This window comes from Malassezia vespertilionis, chromosome 4 (genome assembly GCF_029542925.1).
Source record: "Malassezia vespertilionis chromosome 4, complete sequence".
NCBI classification, from domain to species: Eukaryota; Fungi; Basidiomycota; class Malasseziomycetes; order Malasseziales; family Malasseziaceae; genus Malassezia; species Malassezia vespertilionis.
The window spans coordinates 189144-201884 of NC_079250.1; the positions used below are offsets into that span (position 1 = coordinate 189144).

General features: G+C 54.0%; 7 protein-coding genes across 7 annotated transcripts; 2 read left to right on the forward strand and 5 right to left on the reverse strand.

Annotated features, from left to right (window-relative positions):
- Positions 1–4: 4 nt before the first annotated feature.
- Positions 5–1316, reverse strand: MVES1_002057 (uncharacterized protein; the record flags this gene model as incomplete). Its single annotated transcript, XM_056206889.1, has 2 exons — positions 5–9; positions 53–1316. The coding sequence occupies 2 exons, from the start codon at positions 1314–1316 to the stop codon at positions 5–7; spliced, it is 1269 nt and encodes a 422-aa protein (XP_056062864.1).
- Positions 1317–1405: 89 nt separating this feature from the next.
- MVES1_002058 (uncharacterized protein) lies at positions 1406–3589 on the forward strand (the record flags this gene model as incomplete). Its single annotated transcript, XM_056206890.1, has 1 exon — positions 1406–3589. One exon carries the CDS (start codon positions 1406–1408, stop codon positions 3587–3589), a length of 2184 nt encoding a protein of 727 aa, XP_056062865.1.
- An 18-nt stretch (positions 3590–3607) lies between these two features.
- Positions 3608–6670, reverse strand: MVES1_002059 (uncharacterized protein; the record flags this gene model as incomplete). Its single annotated transcript, XM_056206891.1, has 1 exon — positions 3608–6670. The coding sequence occupies one exon, from the start codon at positions 6668–6670 to the stop codon at positions 3608–3610; it is 3063 nt and encodes a 1020-aa protein (XP_056062866.1).
- A 73-nt stretch (positions 6671–6743) lies between these two features.
- On the reverse strand, positions 6744–7522 carry MVES1_002060 (uncharacterized protein; the record flags this gene model as incomplete). The annotated part of the gene is made up of 2 exons (XM_056206892.1): positions 6744–7015; positions 7045–7522. The coding sequence occupies 2 exons, from the start codon at positions 7520–7522 to the stop codon at positions 6744–6746; spliced, it is 750 nt and encodes a 249-aa protein (XP_056062867.1).
- A 325-nt stretch (positions 7523–7847) lies between these two features.
- On the forward strand, positions 7848–8606 carry MVES1_002061 (glutathione transferase; the record flags this gene model as incomplete). Its single annotated transcript, XM_056206893.1, has 2 exons — positions 7848–8450; positions 8538–8606. The coding sequence occupies 2 exons, from the start codon at positions 7848–7850 to the stop codon at positions 8604–8606; spliced, it is 672 nt and encodes a 223-aa protein (XP_056062868.1).
- A 129-nt stretch (positions 8607–8735) lies between these two features.
- MVES1_002062 (uncharacterized protein) lies at positions 8736–10793 on the reverse strand (the record flags this gene model as incomplete). The annotated part of the gene is made up of 1 exon (XM_056206894.1): positions 8736–10793. One exon carries the CDS (start codon positions 10791–10793, stop codon positions 8736–8738), a length of 2058 nt encoding a protein of 685 aa, XP_056062869.1.
- A 338-nt stretch (positions 10794–11131) lies between these two features.
- On the reverse strand, positions 11132–12672 carry MVES1_002063 (uncharacterized protein; the record flags this gene model as incomplete). The annotated part of the gene is made up of 6 exons (XM_056206895.1): positions 11132–11810; positions 11903–12235; positions 12264–12465; positions 12493–12574; positions 12601–12627; positions 12658–12672. The coding sequence occupies 6 exons, from the start codon at positions 12670–12672 to the stop codon at positions 11132–11134; spliced, it is 1338 nt and encodes a 445-aa protein (XP_056062870.1).
- Between the last annotated feature and the right edge of the window lie 69 nt (positions 12673–12741).

Here is a 12741-nt window from a genome sequence, read left to right on the forward strand (position 1 = left end):
TTGATCAGGCTGGTCATTGTATCGTTTGCAGGCGTCGGAATGGCATACTCACGGCCCAAATCGCTCAAATACCCATTAATGTAGTCGATCTCCGTAGCGCCACGCCTGCTTTTGATGTCCTGGTGCATGCTGCTCCAGTTGGACGCTGTGTTGCGCACCACATTCTCCACTTCGTGCAAAAGTGATGCAGGCTTGAGCGAAGCGTCGAGCAGCGGCAAGCCCTGCATGTCCGTTTGCGTGAGCAAATCCGCGAGGGGGAGCGAGCTGAGGTACCTAGACTCCAGCTCGCTCGCTTCCTCGCCGGCTTTGGCATCGCGCGCGTGTGCTTCCAAGACCTGGCTTGCTTCTGTGCACAGCGCTTGGAAAAGATCCCAGGCGGGTGCGCTGCCAAACAGCTCGCCATTTTTGCAGTCAGCAAGCGCCGTGGTCGGATTAATACACGCATTGATCACGAGCTTGCGCAGAGCGCGCAGCTGAAACGCACGAATCGGCTCCCAATGCACGTCCAGCGGCAAGGAAAGCAAGAGGGCCACTGTCTCGCGCAGCGATCGCGTCTCGGCAGTATCCGGTATCGCGCCTATATCCAGCAATGGGGTGTGTGTGTTGAGCCCAGTATGCACCGCCTGCTCGAATCCGTGCGCACCGCCGCGGGCGCTCGGCACAATTCCGAAAAAGAGAGCGCCAAAGCCAGCGTGGATCGTGTGCAGCGGCTTTTTCATGTAGCATCCATGCGTCGTACTCGCAAGGATCACGTTCGGCCTCAAGCTGGGATCGCGCCACAAGTTCTCGAGCAGGGTATCTAGCACGCCCATTCCATTCTGCAACAGGACCACGGTCGTGGAGGGGGTGATTCGCGGGACCAATCGTCGGATCGCACCAAGCGCCGCATCTGCCTTGGTCGTCACAAGTAAACTATCAATCGGTGCTGTCGCTTGTGCTCCGCTGACCTCTTGCAGCGCGCCGTGCGCGTCAGGCCAAAATGTGCGTACATGGTCGGGCCCTGCAGCAGAAGCGAGCTCGACGTTGCAGCCCGACTCGACCATCCGCACTCCATCGCGCTCTGCAGTGACTATTCCAGACACTTTTTTGCCGCTTGTATAAGTCCTATCTCGCATATGCAAAGTAAGTGACGAAGCGGAAGCGTCGGGCATATAGGGAACTACATGCGGTGGAATGGCCATCTTTGCCGATCGCGCGTTCTGCCCAAACATTGTAGCACCAACCACTTCCGTCCTTTGCCGCTGGCGCAAAATTGCCCGCGTATGGCTCGCGAGCAGCGTCCCAATCGCGCCAACGCCGACAATGTGCGCCTGCATGCTACAGCGTGGTGTGGACGAAGCTGACTAAGCTGTACGCACGCGGGGGCCGTGCACGGCATCGTGACTAACCCTCTTCGCCTGCGATCATGTCGTGGGCCGTGTCCCTGCGTATGCTGCACATGTGGTGCGCGGTGCTTGCGTGCACGCTTGTGCTTGTTCGTGCAGAGTACTGGACCAAAGAAGATCTAGAGGTGCACATTCAGCGGCTTGAGCGCGAGCGGACGGAGCTGCAGGGGTACTTTACGCACAACAAGACCGAGCAGGGCAATTGGACGATTCAGCAGGACAAAGATGCGATGCTATCCACGTCACTAGAGCGCATGTATGCTGTATCTTCTGAGCCTGCGACATACTATCGCAATATTTCCAGTTTCTTCCACGGGAATTGGACTGGGCACGACCGCACGCGGAAAGATGCGCCGTGGGCGGACCGCGGCGATCTTGCGTGGACTGGCAACAAGACGCGGATGGAGATCCAGCTAAACACAAATCCAATTGAAGGAAGTGTGAATACTTCGTGGCTCACCGGTAATCTTGTACTTACGAGCACGTCGAACGACTCGGATACCACAGTCATGGCCGACGTGACGCTTGCAGGCGTTCTTTCGCAGGCCAAAGGCCATGCATACTTGATTGGGCTCCCTGATGCGGGCGCAGAAAATATGGACACGCGTGCCCTGTTTTCCATGATTCCCCATGCAGATGCGACGTTGAAGAACGATACGTACACTGCCGTGCTCAACGACATTACCGGGCGGATCGGCCGCGTGCAGCGACTTGTGGGTAAGAGCGTCCCAATGTCTACACCGATGCCAGAAGGGCATGCCGTGACGAATTGCACGATGCATTTTTACGGGCAACTTATGCCCGTCGGGCCAGTGACGGAAAAGGCAGCAATGGACGCGCTGGAAGCGGAGCTTCAGCATCCTACGGGAATCGCAATGCCCAGCGCGCCGCCGCTCCGTATGCAATTGGTCGGTTACTCGCCTCGGTGTGATCTGGTTGTGGACACGCCTATGCTCGATGGAATTGGCATTGGTGTATTCTGGGCCCAGACGCGGTGGTACGCTATTGGCCTGCTCGCCATCTTGCTTGTCCAACTTTCCATAATGGCCAGGACTACAGATCGCGCATCCACGCCCAGTGCACTGGCCAAACTGTCGGGGCCTACATTTTTCATCCTGACCATGTACGACGCGCACGTCTGTCTGGGCCATCTCATCATTGCGAGCTCGCTGCAAGACACTGTTGCGCTACCAATGTACGCGATTGCATTTCTCTCTGGCATCTTGTTTCTTGTGTTTGAATACAAGATGGTTGTCGATATTTTTCGTACGCAGATGCAAGCAAGGCCTCCGCCTCCGCCCCCGCCTCCACCGCCAGTGGACCAGCGTATGGACACTCAGATATCAGAAGACACAGACGAGTATCCATGGCACCGCAACGTGTATGACTTGGGCGTCAGTCTTCTCGACTCGCTCCGTGAAATTCCACGTGTGTCCGTCTCTTTGATCTTCACTGCGATCGTCTTTTTCATCTCGACCGTGATGCCCGTGCTGATCATCTACATGCTAATTCCACTTCTCTTTTCCTTCTGGATCCCACAAATTGCCCACAACATCCGCTGGCGGACCACAGGTCTTAGCGCGCGTGCAGTGATTGGCATGTCACTTACGCGCGTTTATATCCCATTGTACATGTTCCAAACGCGACACAATTTGCTCTTCCTTGAGCCTTCGCGTATTGTATGGATCCCGCTTGCATGGCTTGTGCTGCAAATGCTGGTGTTGCTTGGACAGGACGCATTTGGACCGCTCTTTTTCCTACCAAGAGACTGCATCCACTCGGAAAAGGTGTGGAGCTGGCACCCAAGCTGCGAAGAACTCGCCGCCTTGCTGCAACAAGACGGCGACATGGAGTCGAATACCCACATGCTGCACCTTGGCGACTGCCCCATTTGCCTCATGCCAAACGAATGGGACGCTGCAGAGGCCGACACCAGTGCTTCTTCCAGCGATGCCAAACACGCGCACTTGTTCCACGACGAATATACCCAGCATGATGACACGCATGAGACCCGCGTTTGCGTCTGGCCTTCAGCACTATTATCGCGCGCGGCCCGCCGATGGGAAGGTACAAAACACGCCAAGCCAAATGTCATGGTCACGCCGTGCCGCCACATTTTCCACACGGCCTGTTTGGAGCCGTGGCTCGAAATACGCAACATTTGCCCAAGCTGTCGCTTGCCTTTGCCGCCGTATACTCCATAGGCAATAGTGTTATCTGTACTACGGTGGTGCCATTTGGCCCATGGGCCCGTACTGGGGCGCCGTCGCCATACTATTTTGCTGGTTAGTAGCATTGGTATAATAGGTACTGTTTGGCATCGGCATAACGCTGGGAGGCCGCACGCCCGAGCTGCCCGAACCGGAGCCGTTGCGATCGTTGGGATTGTTGGTAGGGTACTGTGGACACGCGTTGTTAGTCGCCATATGTCCAACCATGCCACAGCGACCGCACCGGCGCTTGGTGTTTGTCTTGTTCGGCATCTTTTTGTAGCCGCCAGTGACTCCTTCCGCTGCGGCCTTCGCATTCTTGCGCTGCAAGCGGCGGTCCTGGTTTTTTACACGCGCTGCAATCTCGTCCTCGAGACGCTTCTTGCGCAGTGCGTCAAGCGCCGTATCGCCTGTGGGAACCAGTGACTCCGTCACAATGCTCTGCTCCTCAAGCTGCTGTCGCTGCCGGATGTAAGCATTGATCACTTGCGGATCGCGCACAATATGCCTGTACCAAACCCCGTTAAACAAGCGCTTAATCAGCAGAGGCTTTGATCCTTTTTGCTGCTCAATCTTTTCCTTGCGCTCCTCTTCACGCCATTCGTAATCCTCTTTTGGCGTAACGACTGGCGGAACTGGATTCGAAAGCGCTGCAATTTGGGCTTTCCAGATACGGTCCACTTCCGAGCGGTAAATGGCTTGTTGCTCAGCGACATTGTAGCGGTGCCCAGACTTGGCCCGCGCCTCGGCTTCGGCAGCCAGACGCTCGTCGACATCCTCGCCAGCACGCAAGAAAATCTCCTTCATAGATACACGCACAAAACTGAATGCCTCGCCACGGCCACTTGGATCGCCGTCGCCGTGTAATTTCAACATTGCCTTGCCTTGGGTCGCCTGCAAAAAGTTTTTGCTGGTAATCCATGGAGCGAGTAATTGCTCAATGTCCAGTTTGTTTTCATCGCCGTCGTCTTCCGCGCCTTCGGCTGTCTTGGTAAAGCCTGCATCAAGCAAGTGGCGCTGCCCAACTTGCATGCCTTCCACAAGGCAAATGTGCTCTGGAGTCAGCAGTTTCTGCAGCTCTGCCTCGTCAGGGATCGGGACGTTTGGCTTCAAGCGCCAAAATCCCTGGTGCACATCGCCCGACTTGCGGTTGTACACCATAAACTCTTTCAAACGCTGCCGCATTTGCAACTCGTTCTGGTCGGGGAAGTACTTCATCACGCGATGGATTTTGATCCGATGCGCGTGACTCTTTTCCACCAGTTTGTACGTGATCATCTGAAGGCGATACTTGATGTTGTTGGTCACAAGCCGCGCATGAGGACCAGGAATGGGTGTGGTTGGGTACGTTTGCCCGACAGTAAAGAGGAACGGAATGTCACGGAGGTAGTAGCGTACATCGTTTTTAGTCGTGCTCCGAATGAACAAAAAGTCGTTCGATTCAGGTTTGTGTCGAAAAAGGGGGCCACGGTACATGTTGTTGTAAAACACAGGCTGAGTTTGGCCAGGCTCCACGCCGCCAAACTTCATAAATGGAGACTCGTCGGTGGTCTCGAGCACAAATGCTTCGCCCAGCTCGCCCCGTGGAATATAATCGTCTTTGCTGTCTTTTTTGCGGTAGTAATTGACCAAAAGGCTTCCCATACCGATATTTGAAAGTAGGGGAGGGTACTCTTCAGAATATTCGCACAAGATATAATTGCTCGCATCCTTCAGTGTAAGGTCGCGCGTGCTACGAAGCACTTCGCTTGGGTCTTTGGACCTGCGCTCGCCATCCTTGGACTTGCGCGTGGTGCGAACCTTGGAAAACGTGATGGGAGCATTCACGGGGAACTGGATGCGGGGTCGGTGCCAGGACCGCGTTTCCTGCTTTGTTAAGCGCGTCTTGTAAAAGGGAAGCTGCAGTCTGATCGCTGGCCATGTGTGTCGCACAACAAGCTGGCCCAAAGTTTGGCGCACGCGGTGCCTGTGCTCTTTGCTCATTTCGTACATGCGGTCGTTCGAAATGTTGAACATGTCTAGTTCACCCGTGTACTTGCTCGTTTTGAGCAAGTTCGGCGGTGCATCTGCGCGAAGCAGCGATGTTTGTTTCTCATCGCTCGCTTTTTCGTTCTCGAAAATCATGTCTGGGTCGTTCATGTCCATGATAAGGCGATCAAATGGCCGAAACTTGTTGTGTGGATTCCAGATGATGCTCTCAAACCACGTGCCATTCGAGAGCTCGAAGTTACGCGAGCGGCTGAGATCAGCAATGTGCAGTTCCTTGGGCTGCGAGCCAGAGAGAACCACACGACGTTCCCAGTCATCCACTTCCACATTGTTGACCGACTTGCCTGGGCGTCCGGTATCACGGTCTGTAGTATCATCATCAAACTCAACTAGCAGTACAGCCTTTTCCTGGCTCTGTTTGTCCGTCCCAATGCAGGACGCAGCGAAGCGTGTCACCAAAGTTTGGGTAGCGTTTGAAGGTTGTTGGCTAAGCTCAGGTGTCGTGAGAGCTTCCACAGCAGGAGCAGGCTCAAGCAACGCAACCTTGGGTGCAAATCGCAATGGTTTTGCCTTGGATACAAGCCTACGACGCTTGAGCGATTGTGTCCCAAACAAATCGGTATGATTCAGCACGACGCCGGGTTTAAAGTCGGGGAAAAGCTGTAATGCTTCCTTCCGGGGTGAAATTGGAGAATTTTTTGATCCCAGAGGTGAGCTTATTTCTACATCTGCTGGTGGCGCAGGCTCTTCCTCCTCCTCTTCGTCGGCAAAGTCGTCGTCCTCGCCGCGAATCGGTGCTTTCGCATGCCGCAAAGGTTGTACACCATTCTGCTCAATAGGAGTCTTGGTATTCCCATCCGCCTCCTCCATCTCTGCATCCTCCTGTACATCCTCAACAGCGTCTTCGTCGAAATCGTCGCGGTAAATTTCATCCTTGTTCAGCGCGTGATTCGTCTGCGCTTTTGAGGCACCAAGTCCAATGCGCCGAAGATCAGACTCGTTACCAACAATTCCTAAGTCCTCAAGAACCTGCCCAAGCGCCAAGCCCTCAAGCTGCGTGACCGCGTCGTCAGGTTCGGGCTCCATGCTTCCTTGCAAGGAATGCAGTCCGAAGGAGACAAGTGGCGCGGCGCCCCATTACTATCACGTGATATGTCCACTACGGCGCTACACCCAAGAGCCGCTGCGTATTGTGGAGAGCACACGTGGCGACATCTTGCAGGTGGACGTCTTTAAGCTGTGCAACGACGGCGGCGACTTGACCGATGGCACACGGCTCATTCCTCGCTTTCACAGCGGATGTTTGAGTCCAGCGCTCCGCTTTGACGCGCGAGGGAGAGTAGAGTGCGGCTAAGGCTGGCTCTGCTTTTTTGAATTTGTCCAACAAAGGAGCGCATGCGTGCGTAGCACGAATTTCACACCAGGGCGCATCTTTATAAGTAGACTTTCCATATACTTACCTGTTTCCAGCATGATCCGATGCAAGGGAATGTGTCGCACAACGTCTAAATTTTCCTGCGTCTTAAGCGAGCATCCATTAACGCCAATATAGAGTCCTAGAGAGAGAAGCTCGTCGAGCTCCTCCTTTGTTCCGGTAAAACTGTGCACCACACCAACACTTCCCTCCTCTTCCAGTGAAGGCGGAGTCGTCAGATGAAATGCACGGCGCAGCATTTCAAGGTGTGGGCGCAAAATCCGCACAAAGTCTTGATGCGCTGCGCGAGAATGCAAAAACAATGGCAGTTGCACTTTTTCTGCCAAAGTAAGCTGCATATCAAACGCTTTCTCTTGTACGCCTGCCTGCGCAAAATGAAGTCGATCATAATCGAGTCCGCACTCGCCGATAGCCACAATTTTTCTTTCGTGCGCACGGTCCGTCTCGATGATGGCTGCGAGTTCGGCCATGTACGCTGCATGACCTTCTGCGTACGACATCATTTCTGTGCTGCGCGTTGGATGACATCCTGCAGTTCCAAAGAGATGAGTACTAGTCCGTACTAACGCTTCAACTTGCCGTGTGTCTGACAAAGACCCAGCCGTGACGACCTGCGCGACGACCCCGGCTTGCTCGGCGCGGTGCAAGACATTTGCTAAATCAGCTTCATGTTTTTGTTTCCCATGGTAATCGCCACTGAACATGGGATCTGTCAGATTTGCAGCAATTTCTATATACTGCGGAATCGTATTCATTGCCCCACGTCGGAGCATCTAAATCGGCCGTACCAGCGCGCCTCCACTCATTACAAGCAATTTCCCGCCCACCATGCCGAATAAGTTGCAATTCTATTTTGACTGCGTCTCGCCGTGGTCCTACGTTGCGTTCAATGTAATACGCCGTTACCAGCAGAAATGGAATCTCGACATTGACTGGTGTCCTGCAAGCCTGTCTTATGTGATGAAATTTTCCGGAAACAAGCCGCCACTCACTGTTCCCAATAAAGGGATGCAGATGAGCAAAGAACTTGGCTTGACTAAGAGTATGTACGGCGTTGACTTGAGAATGCCCGATGCATTCCCTTTTGATACATTTAGTTTGATGGGGTTCCTGCGTGGGGTCAAGGAGCGCGAGCCGGCCAAGCTTGAGCAGCTTATCGACGCATTTGTCACTGCCGTTTGGGGCGAGGGTAGGCATGTACACACCGCCGAACACATTCGTGATTTGGCAGGTCCTGCTTTCAAAGGACAGGAGCAGGATCTTGATAAGCTCGTGGAGTATGCATTCTCCCGAGAGGCGCGCGACCTCCTTAAAAAGGAAGCCGACCAGCTTGTCAACAATGGTGCTTTTGGTTTCCCGTACGTGCTCCATGTATCTGACTTGCAGCTGGATGGTTGCGACCCGTGCTTCCGATGGAAAACAGATGAACTGGTATGTATTTGCGAGAATGCGCTTATTGCAGCTTTGGAGTCGATAAAGTTGAGGTACGCGCGTCTGCTGACCATACGCTTACTTCAGTTTCTTGCCGCATTTTACGGAGAACCGTACGCTGGCCCGTTCGCCAATGGCATAACGCCGCGTTTGTAGTAACATATTGCGCACCTAGATAAAATTGCAAAATTGATTAAATTGCAATAAATGGACTACACCAAAATACACTAGCTACTGAATGGAAAAAGAAAAAGAATCATCAAACTCGCATACTACGCGGAGCACTCAGTAGTCTACCGAGACGCTCTGGTAGCCACGGTGGCCGTTCATAGACATCAAGCCAAAGTCACGGCCGTTACGGTTGCGGTTGTTCAAATAGTTCTCGATCTGGTCCTGCGAAAGGCCAGTGTTGCCAAGCATGCCCTGCGCGAGAATTTCCTGGAGATCATTGCCAAGGCTGCTGTCACCGTTAGAGTTGCTCAATCCAGACAGCCTGCGGCCATCAGACGAAGTTGGCGTCGCACGCGCGTTAGCACGGGAGCGCGCCATCTGGTTAGAAGCAGGGCTGAGGTCGTTGGAGAGTGCATCATACAGCTCCGACGCCGGAATACTGCTCTCGCGGTGACGAGTGCGCGTAGAGCTCGACGTCGATGGCGCGCTCGTAGGTGCGCTCGAAGAGCTAGTCGACGAGGCGCTAGGAACCGCCGATGCGTCACTCGATGAAGCAGACGACGAAGCAGTGCTGTTCGGCGCCGACGAGCTCTGCGAGCCAGACGCCGACGAACTCTGCGAGTCAGACGCCGACGAGCTTTGCGAGCCAGACGCCGACGAGCTCTGCGAGCCGCTACCGTTGCTCGCACTGGCGCTATGCACACCAACAAGGGGTGCCACTGAAGGGGCAGAGGACGCATCTACCGTGCTGCTTGCGTGGTGGCCATGTGGGCGAGACGAGCGGCCCTGTGCGGAGCTGCTCGAAGACGAGGATCCGCTGGACGAGTCGGCGTTTGCCTGACGGCCGTAGTTGTCATAGTACCACTCCTGCGTGTTGTGACGCTTACGCAGCGGCACAACAGTGCCGGACGGCGCCGCGGCGCTGTCGGTGGCAGTGCTGTCGCTAGCCGTAGTGCTGTCGGTGGAAATCACTGCAGCATCAGTGCCAGTCGGCAGGGTGCTGCCACTCGAGATGGTGGTCGCAGCAGAAGAAGACTTGTGATGCTTCGAATGCTTCGAGTGCTTCGAGTGCTTCGAGTGCTTTGAGTGGTGCTTCTTCGTAGCATGGTGTTTGCTAGAAGAGCTGCGGCTGCGGTGCGAACGATCGTTTTCAAGGCTCTCCAGGTCGTCCGTTCCACTAGGCACCGTGTCGTCGCTGGAAGAACCTAAGCCGGAGTCAGAGTCGACGTTGCTACCAGAGTCAAGGCCACCGTTGAGGATCTGCGAAACAAGGTCGCCAGATGCAGGGTCTGTCGTGCTCGAACTACTGCCATCCTCGCCGTTGGGCAGGATGCGCTGTCCACCAATGTTCAGCACAAAGGTAGGGGGGTGACCGCTGCCCTGCTGGCTCTGCGTGTTAGGCGCTTCGTCCTGCACGTTAAGCTGTCCACCGAGGATCTGGGCAAGCGGGTCGGCAAAAGAGTTGCCAGTGCTGCCGTCAAGTCCGGAGCCGTTGTCAAGTCCGGAGCTGCCATCAAGTCCGGAGCCGTTGTCAAGTCCAGAGCTGCCATCAAGTCCGGAACCGTTGTCAAGTCCAGAGTCACCGTTGAGACCCATGTTGCTCTGGCCCATCTGAGCATCGGAGCTGTCGCCAGTCTGCGATACACTAGCACCGTTGCTCGATGCGTCGCCAGAGTTTTGAGCATCCGTAAGCACCTCCATGAGTCCAGAGCCAACATAGGGTGCAGTGGTGCTAGCACTGCTGGACGAGTGACGCTTGTGAAGAGCCTCTGGGTTGTACTGGCTGTCCTTCTTTTCAATCACGAACTTGGGGGAAGTCTCCTTCGACTTGCCGTGCGTGAACAGAATTTCGTACTCGTTAGAGTCCGTAATGTGCTCAGGCGCAGTGGCAGTGAAAAAGGCATTGTCCGGGTTGGTGCCATCCACGCCAGAAGCCAGCTTCTTGGCTTGGTGCTTGCCATCCTTGCCGACAGACACCAAAGAAATGTCCATCTTCTTCCACTCGTTCGAGCCGCTTGTGTCGGGCTGCCAATGCACCAAAAGAGGTGCGCCAGCACGCGTAGCGGCTGGAGCCTGGGCCGTAAAGTCCGAGGTGGCAGCCTTTTGAACGGGTGCCGCACTGGCAAACATGCCGGTGGCGGCGACAATCGCAGGGATAAAGCGGTACTGCATAGTGCAATGCGAGAATGAAAGTGTTTTTGTAAAGAAAGTAGTATGGTATGCGATCAACGCAGTACCAATAGTTTGATAGTTAAGGATTCAGCAAGGATGTGCGCACGGTTTCCAGAACCGATAAAAAGAAGGAGGGTGGTGGGGGTAGATGCAGCATGCAGGCTGTATTATATCTCTTCTCCCTTGGCCTTAGACACCTCGCTGAGTTTAACATCTGCCTCGTTTATGCACACGTAGAAGTTGGATCGAAGATGGCGCATGGCGACTGGTTTGGTGGGTGTCATCGGCACGTGCAGTGGTCTGTGCGGCAGCTAAAAAATGTCAATGCAACATCTACACTAATCTAGGCGGCTAATGAAATGCGCGGTTTGCTGTGGTGAGTGATCTAAGCGAAACGTACTGCGTTTGGTGGAAATCGCCGCTGCAAGATGCACGAGCTGTTCGCTCCACGCGCACAACGTTTTCTGCTCCTTTTCATGCAAAGTGACGGATGGGCTGCCGAGCGTGAGCGTGTGTGCTACTTCGTCCATCTTGCCCTCGATCCGGCCATCAAGGATAAGCATAAGCACGAACGACTCGACCTGATCAAGGGGAATATGCAGGTGCTCCGACAGACTGGAGAGACGGATAGAGCCGTAGGGACGCACGACGTCGATCAAGTACTGGATCCGCAGCTCCTTGATTACGTCGGAAATGAATTCGTTAATAAATGCATCGTCTGTAAGCGTATCGTGGTTTTCAGCCACAATGCGCTCCGCACCCTGGATGTCGCGACGCTGGTATGCATCGACCAAGGCAGTCATGGCCATAATGTTTGGGTCGTCACGATAAGGTTTCGTTTCCTGAGAGTCAAATGGGTTGACTTCACTGCCCATAAGCATGTGTGCCAGCACTAGGTACTTTAGCACCTGTATACGCTGCGGACTACCCGCCTCATCATAGTTGCGGAAAGCTTGAAAAAAATTGACCTGCGCGGCCTCCCAGTTTTCTGTCGTGAGCGCGTCGATGACATACTTTCTGCCATGTGCATTTTGCCTCCGCTTTCGCGAATGACGCCCAATGTGCGGGGGTGAGGTATTGCGTTTTTAATCCGCATTGACGCATCGTACGTCTCTTTTACCATTTTAATGTTGCCTGTTTCGTGATACATTTGTATTTCCAGAGCGAGCAGCTCAAGCATCATGGTTCCCTTCGACTGGCCATCGCCCTTGTCCATCGCAAATTCCTCAGCACGCAAGCCCTTGAGAGTCTGTATAAGCCGCGGCCATTCATGGCGCTGAAGCCACAGCCGTGCGAGTTTCAACTTTATTTTTACATTAAGACGGTCGCTTTGCGATGCGGCAAGCGCTTGTTCAGTCGCATTGTAAAAGGCCTCGACAATTTCGAGCGTCACTTGAGGCGTTGCAGATACGTAGTCAAGCACAGAGTTAATCGTTTTTTCGCTGTGGTAAGTACCAGTACACGACATACGCATAGTTGCGCGTCACTGCGCTTTTCGTGTACGGCAGCAGAGTCCGATAAGTTTCGAGTGCAGCTGCATGGTGGCCACGGTGAAAGTGGATCTTGGTCTGCTGCTTCAGCGCCTTAAAGCCCCATTCAGAAAGTTGCGTTTCTGCATCTAGGATACCTTGCAAGTCTTTTAATGCTTCGTCTGGATTCTCATCCTTAATCGCTGCTGTAAGCACAGCCTGCTACGCACACTTTGCATTATAGTACTTATTCTCCGTGTCGGCATCGGCATCCATATCCTCATCATCGTCCTCATACTCGAAGCCATAATCCTACGGTTAGCAAATAAAGAACATACCTCCTCAATTGCATCATCCATCATAAACTAGTGTTAGTCTCACTGTTCATGGCGTACCTCATCGTCCGACATGGTCGATAGTGCTTGACCACTTAAGCGCGCACGGTTGCGTCACGTTCTGATGGTGTGGATTTATGCAAA